At 41.6% G+C, this 8,096-nt stretch overlaps 1 protein-coding gene across 3 annotated transcripts; it reads left to right on the forward strand.

Annotated features, from left to right (window-relative positions):
- The first annotated feature begins 2,663 nt into the window (after positions 1-2,663).
- LOC135246441 (sialoadhesin-like) lies at positions 2,664-7,814 on the forward strand. Of its 3 annotated transcripts, none has more exons than XM_064319899.1 (7): positions 2,664-3,172; positions 3,261-3,500; positions 3,778-4,047; positions 4,864-4,995; positions 6,150-6,231; positions 6,471-6,522; positions 7,040-7,814. In XM_064319899.1, the coding sequence occupies exons 1-3, from the start codon at positions 2,680-2,682 to the stop codon at positions 3,927-3,929; spliced, it is 885 nt and encodes a 294-aa protein (XP_064175969.1). In that variant the 5' UTR covers positions 2,664-2,679; the 3' UTR covers positions 3,930-4,047; positions 4,864-4,995; positions 6,150-6,231; positions 6,471-6,522; positions 7,040-7,814. The 3 variants fall into 3 exon arrangements, with proteins under 3 accessions (XP_064175969.1, XP_064175970.1, XP_064175971.1); XM_064319900.1 differs by having other exon boundaries at positions 7,045-7,814; XM_064319901.1 differs by having other exon boundaries at positions 6,153-6,231.
- Positions 7,815-8,096: the final 282 nt, after the last annotated feature.

Raw genomic sequence — 8,096 nt, forward strand, 5'->3', positions numbered from 1 at the left:
TACTGACATGTCTTAGGTAAATTGTGTAGTCATTTTGAGTTTGCAAAGGACAAAAAAGGTACCACATGTTGCTGTTCAACTTTAAAAAATGAAGTCATCATTATTAATGAACATGCTAAAAAGACATATCTAAATACTGCTGTCACTTTTGAAAACTTGATTCTGCTGTGTCATTTTCCAACTACCATAAAAAGCTACAGTATATCCAGTTCATTTTGTAACAAAGCATGATATACTAGGATATTTACTGTACCAGGTGCTGCAGTCCTGTTCCCCTCAAACCACACAATCCGTCGTTGTTAGAGGCACCAAGGCTTTATTGTGCGCTCGATACCAAAAACACGGAAACAAAAACAAAACAAAACATAACACAGACGATAAGGACGGGGATTAGATGGCATGCCGCTCCCGCGTGCGTCTCTCATTCCAGCACCCCGGTCTCACTGCAGGCAGAGCATATAAACCATTACCAATCAATTGTAACTGCAAACAGGCGTGGCTGTTAGCCAGCTATACTGCGCCCACTCCGCCTGCAGATGGGGCCCTAACCACACCACCCCTCCACATCACGTTGTGAGATTTCAGCTCCATTATAAACATTACTTTGAAATAAATGTTTCTGCTAGTGTTTTGAGATGCAACACAATGATTGAGAACTTATATGGAATTGAGCACATTTTTCTAATGATTTTAGATGCTCCCAAAAACACCTCTGTGTGACTTTTATTTAAAACTGCAGTACCTGTTATTTTCTCTTTCAGATCCTCCGAAGAGCGTCTCAGTATCAGTGCACCCCTCTGGTGAAATAGTGGAGGGCAGGTCATTGACTCTGACCTGCAGAAGCAGAGATGCCAACCCACCAGTGCAGAAATACACTTGGTATGTGAATAATAGAGCTGTCTCCTCGGACACAGGAGGACCAGTGGACAGTTACACCATTAAAAGCGTCACACTGCAGGATGCAGGAGAATTATACTGTGAGGCACAGAATAAGATTGGGATAAAAAAATCTCCTCCTAAACATCTTGACGTGCAGTGTGAGTATATCAGTGCATCTCAGCTTCAGACACACAGAGAGGAGAGTCAGTATCTCCTGAGTGTCTTTGGGTAACTTCACAGCCGTAAGACACTGAGTAAAGCAGTCACACTGGCCAGTGGAGGAGAAATCACTTATAATTACATTATCATACAGTGATGAGTCTGATCATACTGACATGTCTTAAGTAAAACGTGTAGTCATTTTGAGTTTGCAAAGGGCAAAAAAGGTACCACATGCAGCTGTTCAACTTTAAAAAATGAAGTTATCATTATTAATGAAGATGCTAAAAAGACATATCTAAATACTTCTGTCACTTTTGAAAACTTGATTGTGCTGTGTCATTTTCCAACTACCATAAAAAGCTACAGTATATCCAGTTCATTTTGTAACAAAGCATGATATACTGGGATATTTACTGTAACAGGTTCTGCAGTCCTTTTCCCCACAAACACACAATCTGTCGTTGTTAGAGGCACCAAGGCTTTATTGTGCGCTCGATACCAAAAACACGGAAACAAAAACAAAACAAAACACACACGATAAGGACGGGGATAAGATGGCATGCCGCTCCCGCGTGCGTCTCTCATTCCAGCACCCTGGTCTCACTGCAGGCAGAGCATATAAACCATTACCAATCAATTGTAACTGCAAACAGGCGTGGTTGTTAGCCAGTTATATTGCTCCCACTCCGCCTGCAGATGGCGCCCTAACCACACCACTCCTCCACATCACATTGTGAGATTTCAGTTCCATTATTGGGATGGCAGGTATGCAATCCCGCCAAGTTACCCCTTGGCGGGGCATGCCCCATACCTTATATATTGGGATGGCAGGTTGGGATGGCAGGTATGCCATCCCGCCAAGTTACGCCTTGGTGGGGGCATGCCCCATACCTATACAGCACCGAGAGTTTGGCACTTTTCAGGGTTCCCCACAGAAATAACCACAACAGCCACAGACACTCAGCCCTTAAAAACATCAAATTCTGTACATTCTGACCCCATTTCAACAGACAGATTTCATAAACAACTTCACATGTCCACACAATAAAGCCCCAAACTAAGGGGATTTTGCGTTTTCTCCTTCTTCTTCTTCTTCTCATTCTTATTTTTCCTGCCGCCTATCCCACTAACAACATGTCTCCCCATTGGACATTTTACCGACACCAGCCAAATCTTCACCTACACGACCCAATCAAAAACTTGCATACACATGCAAAATACCCGTACCTTTTTATTCTGAAAGATTTCCAGTTTAAACCTCTAGCCTGCCTGTGGCCTAGTGGGCAAGGTTACAGTCGTGGGAACATGGGGTCCTAGGTTCAAGCCCAGCTACTAAATTCTAGCATAGCTAGCTACTAAGCAAGACTTCCTGTACCTGTGAAACTCAGATTGATTGGCGCTACTGCCATCTACTGACATCAGTTAGTATTGAAATACAAGTACAATGTTTGATGTTCCATAGTTTTGGAGAAGTTAGGTGCAATTTTTTAAAAAGTTTTGTTAATTGTATCCCTTATCTGTCATGTTGCCAACACATCTGTGCTTTAAAGGATTTCTGAACAGTGTGTTTGTGTGTGTGCGTGCGTGAATTTGTGTATGTGTGTGTGTGTGTGTCCGTGCATCTGTGTATGTGTGCGCATGTGTGTGTGTATGTATGTGTATGTATATATGTGTTCGTGTGTATGTGTGCGCATGTGTGTGTGTGCACGCCTGTGTTTGTGTGTGTATGTGCGTGTGTGTGTGTCTGCGTGTGTGTGTGTGTGTGTGTGTTTGTATTTTTCAGGTGTTCTGAGCCAGACGGGATGGGGAGTGACTTACACCCCTGAGAGAATCTGTGCCTTAACGGGGTCTTCAGTAGACATGAGCTGCACTTACTCATATCCCACATCTCGCACAGTACAGAAAAAATTCTGGTTTATTCACTGGAACGAGTCGCAGGAGCCTGAGGACCTGTCCCAGGACCCAGAGTACTCTCACCGTGTGGAGTACCTGGGGAATCAGAACAGTGACTGCACTTTCAGAATAAAACACCTGAGAGAAACTGATTCAGGAACATACCAATTAAGGTTTCTGACTGACTGTGATCGTGGAAAATATACTGGAGTTCCTGGTGTCACATTGGAAGTCACTGGTAATTATTTTATGCTATAAACTCAGAGGATTCTCTACCCACAAGTATGACTAGAAGCTTTTTTACAGGTTTAATTTGCTGTTTGCAGATCTACAGGTGATGGTGAATCCTAAATCAGTGACAGAGGGACAGAGTATGAGTCTGACCTGTAGCACCACCTGCACTCTGACTGGCAGCCCAGCCTTCATCTGGTACAGGGATGGATTTCCTCTGTCCTTCACTGATCAGAGTCACCAGTTCACAGCCAGCAGTGAAGATGCAGGCAGATACTCTTGTGCTGTGAAAGGCTATGAGCTTCATTCCCCTGCAGTGGCTCTTAATGTGAGATGTGAGTACCAGAGGCTAAACTTCTTCAAATCTCACAGTATTGAAAGTTTTCAATTAAAATTTTCAGCTAAATTGTACAGATTATACTATGCTGCATGTAAATGTTCTGTCATTATAGCGTTGCATGAAACTTCAATACCTGAAAACATGCCATAATGCAATGATGGGAAAGCACTACATACAGTATGCCCGAGTCAGGTTTACATTTCACATGAATCTACAAACCCCTCAGTGTGACATCTATATAAAACTGCAGGACCTGTTATTTTCTCTTTCAGATCCTCCGAAGAGCGTCTCAGTATCAGTGAGCCCCTCTGGTGAAATAGTGGAGGGCAGTTCAGTGACTCTGAACTGCAGCAGTGATGCCAACCCACCAGTGCAGAACTACACCTGGTTTAAGAAGAATGAAACTGGAGTCTGGCAGGCATGATCTGGACAGAGTTTGAACTTTTCTATTTTTAGATCCTGGAACAGAGGACAGTACTACTGTGAGGCACAGAACAGACTTGGAGCTCAGAATGCTTCTGCTCTACTGGTCTTAATACAAGGTACGGCCAGAATTTATTTTCCAGTTCTGAGTAAATTGATCTCACGATTATGTCAAGCAGTCGTCTTGTAAGTTATTAGTTTCTCGACACTGTCACTTGAATAGCTGGAATGCCATTGGCTGGTTCGCGGACAGCGTGCCTGCCATATGTGAACGTTATAGCAAACATGCAATGTGTACTAATGTTAACGCTGTGCTTCTAGCACACACTTTCTATCCAAAGTCACATACGGTATATGAATGCGTGCATTTTTCTGTCTATGTAGTGCCCTGGTAGCAAGTCCCCTAGTGTAGCCTTCTTTTGGAAGGTCTTTAAAGCCACAGGGCATTGTGGGAAATGGTCATAATGGAACCTCAGACGATGACATGCAGTAAATAACATCTCACAACGGGCTCCAAAGTGGCTCAAGTGGTTACAGTGCTCACCTTCAGCATAGTTTGGGCACTGCAGTGACAGGTCTGAGTCTTTGACTGTGACTGAGAGTCAGTTTGGACCATAGGTACAGGCTCACAGGCAGGTGCACTGCAATAGCATCACTACCTTTACTGCAGTCTTCTTTACGCACACGCAGGTGGAAAATTGTCCTACAAATTATAGACAATTAGGGAGAGATTAATTTTATTAAAATATTTATTAAAAATAAATCGCAATTCCCATAAACTATGCATGTATGATACTAGCATGTTAACAGATAAAATGATGAGTAGGGGTGAGAAGGAAAATGATCATGTTAATTTATTTAAAGATATATAAATGTATTGCACATGGAGATAAAAAAAACACTTAGAAAATATGTTTTATTTCCTGGACCTGCAGTCTTGCAGACGGGATCAGAACGGATTGTGAGCTTTTCCAACTTTACATCCTGGAGCTTTGGACAGTACTACTGCGTGGCACTGAACACACATGGAGATCAGACCTCTGCTGGCATGTCAATCAATAGACACAGTGAGTGACACGTGATGAGGTGACATATGTCATTGTGTTGAACAAGGGTGATTGTTCCTGTTTTAGGATCTGTTATTGATCGCTTGCATATTTAATCTTATTGTGGTAGTCAGAGCAGAGAGAAAGTAAAAGTTGTCCCCAAATATTTTGTTCCAATCACTAGGATTTGCTCATCAGCACAATTCTTCAGCCAGGAGGAAAAACTGATTAGTGAAATCAGCTGGTTGAGTTCATGGGCAGAAGAAACACATGGCAGGGCTTTACTTTCTCACCCCTGGAGTCATAGTATCTGAGTCATAGTATCACTCACTACAGTGTATGGCCCGGACCACAGGAACCATCATTCAGAATAGAAAGCATGACTCACTTGCCCAGAACCTCCAAGCACAACTCTATGGTTCATAAAGCATCTCAGAGAATCGGTCTGATCTAGGATCAGTTTTGCCTTTAGGCCATTATGGATAAAATGGATGAAGAGAGGAAACATGATCTGAGATCAGCTCTCTTACTCTGAAATACACTATGAATAGGGATGAAGTTCAGTTTTGGTTGGTGCGGAGTCCAGGGAAGGTTATAGTCACCTGCCTGAACCCCCCATCCCCCACCCACCAACCAGTAAGAGGCTCTTTTCATTTTCAGACCAAGTGAACTCAGTTCCAGTATGGAACAGTTAAGCATACTGTTAAAATGTAAGATCCCCCTAAAATGGACGAACCAAAGCTTCAACAGATGCGCCAGGGACATTCAAACTCTTGTCAGAGGTCCCTGGTTACTTCTTCATCACTTCGCAATGGGACGACATCTCAGTGACTCTGTGCACACTTGTTTGCAGTTGACATATGTATCTGCATGTTTGTATTTCATATGTAATTCAGGTTATTTGCTTTTTTTTATTCATACCACCTAAAGTACATCTACACAATTTTGAAGATAGTTTATATATCTTGGGGAATTATGGTATGTACGCTCATATCTGTTTTTTTTGTTGTTTTTTTGCTGGTCTACTCACATAACTTATTTTAATGGAGATTGATTTTCTGAGTGTTGCATTGACCTTCCTACATGTATGCATGCACTTATTTTACACGACTCTGGATTATATAATCCTCTGCTATATAAATATAAATTGAAATGCTATGTCTGTTTATTTACAGCAGAAGATAAGACAGCGCTTGTATGGAGGGTTGTTGGAATCACAGTGGCTTTTGCACTCTTTACTGTCATGGTGTGCACAAGGTAAATGTTTGCAATGCAAAATCATCTGGGTATCAATCATCACTGAGAAGACATGATAATAGAAATTCACCATTAGATATCAGAGAGATATGCAGTATTTTTACTAATTTGCTGTTGAATTCAGAGGAGCAGGTAGGAATGTTATGACCAAATGTCGTCTGGGATGGCTGATCCACAGCTCCTGAAGGTCTGTTACTCACCCCCCCCCCCCCCACTCCCCGCCCCCTCCCCCTTTTCAGCAGGAAGAAGAGCACCAACAGAGAGAGAGGGAGGAGCAGACGCTCTCGTACTGTAAGTAACAAGTTCCCACCTGGATATTCTCACCATTATAACCGTACCAGCCATTCAGAAAAGCAAAGGACAGTTCTGTGTACATGCTGTATTTTTATGAAACTACAAAGTCAGTAGGTCTGTGCTGGGCAGAAGACACAAAGCACAGATACACACCAGGCAAGTTACAGTTCATCCAGTTCATCACTGTGTGATGCAGTCAATTTCAGTCTTCCTCCTTATTTTTATTGGTTTAACCTATTGAGGAATATTACCCACTTAACTCTCAATATGTTGAACATGTATCTGTGGAAATTATTTAGTGTGATTTTTTGAAATGTGAAAAATATACTTCTGTAATGTAAATTCTTCAAGTGATTCTGAGATATATAATCCACTAAGTCAACAGAGGAATCTGTTCTGGATAGGAAGTGGATAGGGAATGCAAGGGACTGTGTGGCCACTCTGGTTCCCTTTTAACAGTGCAACTGGAGGCGCACTTATGTGTGACTGAGTCTCTTCCTGTGTCTCACCGCAGAGCAGAGCCTTCAGAGAGTGACAAACGCAGCCAGCGACACAAACTCTGTGCTTCAGAGAGCAGATGAGGCCTCAGTGTGGGATTAAAACACACAGAGGAGAGAATCTGCAGAGAATGAGAAATGGTGGAGATCAGGGTGAAAGAGTCTCTTTTTGTCTTTAACATTACAGAACTGCTGTCTGTTTCTGCTAGCTTATCCATTTTATGAAGAGCTGTTGGTGGAGGATTTTTCCCAAAGTACTGTAACCCTGCTGCAACATGCATGTTCATGTAACCCTGCTGCAACATGCATGTTCATGTAACCCTGCTGCAACATGCATGTTCATGTAACCCTGCTGCATACATGCTCCAGTGACACCATTACACGTTTATATAACCTAGTTACACACACGCTCATAACTCATGTACATGCGCATATATTCTCTCACATTGAATGGGAAGATTATAATGCAGATTAATGTAGATTATATTCTCCAAACTCAAATCACTTTTAAAGGCAAGTCACTTTAAAGGCAAAAAAGTTTTAGTTTCACGTTTTACATTGCCTTGTTGTATTGAGCCCATATTTACTGTTTCTGTCTGTTTAACTATTTGAAATAATGCATCTTTTTAGTTGTTTTCTTTACATACATTGTATTATTTTGTGTATTACTGTATTACGGTTTATTTGAGCATTTTAAAGCACTCAAACCTCTGTTCTGAAAAATATTATCATTATTTTCTACATATGGCCATTATGTTTTGCCTGCATACCCCCCCACCCCAAAAAAAATAAATAAAAATAAATAAATAAATAAATAAATAAGTTCCATTTTTTTCACATGTGAGGATCTAGTTCATCTCTTTGAAATGTGAAAGATACAATAACTAACACAATACCGCACAAGAGGTTGTATTTAGTAAAAGTCATCTTTATGAAATATCAGCATTGAAATTTCAACTAATTATGTGCATGAAGGACCGTATAACTGGCAAAGCAAAACCAAGGTTCTAAAAGGTCGCATGAACATCAACCACAGAAACAGTGCTGCAGCACCAGAACTGAACAGAGATGTGA

The sequence above is a fragment of the Anguilla rostrata genome, unplaced genomic scaffold (genome assembly GCF_018555375.3).
Source record: "Anguilla rostrata isolate EN2019 unplaced genomic scaffold, ASM1855537v3 scaf0318, whole genome shotgun sequence".
Taxonomy (NCBI): domain Eukaryota; kingdom Metazoa; phylum Chordata; class Actinopteri; order Anguilliformes; family Anguillidae; genus Anguilla; species Anguilla rostrata.

What these genes read in the sequence shown, in the direction of transcription:
- LOC135246441 (XM_064319899.1), top strand. Translation starts at nt 2,680, where the DNA reads ATGTGTGTGTGTATGTATGTGTATGTATATATGTGTTCGTGTGTATGT. An exon ending in TGTCACATTGGAAGTCACTG is followed by an intron (nt 3,173 to 3,260) that starts GTAATTATTTTA and finishes TGCTGTTTGCAG; the next exon opens with ATCTACAGGTGATGGTGAAT. An exon ending in AGTGGCTCTTAATGTGAGAT is followed by an intron (nt 3,501 to 3,777) that starts GTGAGTACCAGA and finishes TTTCTCTTTCAG; the next exon opens with ATCCTCCGAAGAGCGTCTCA.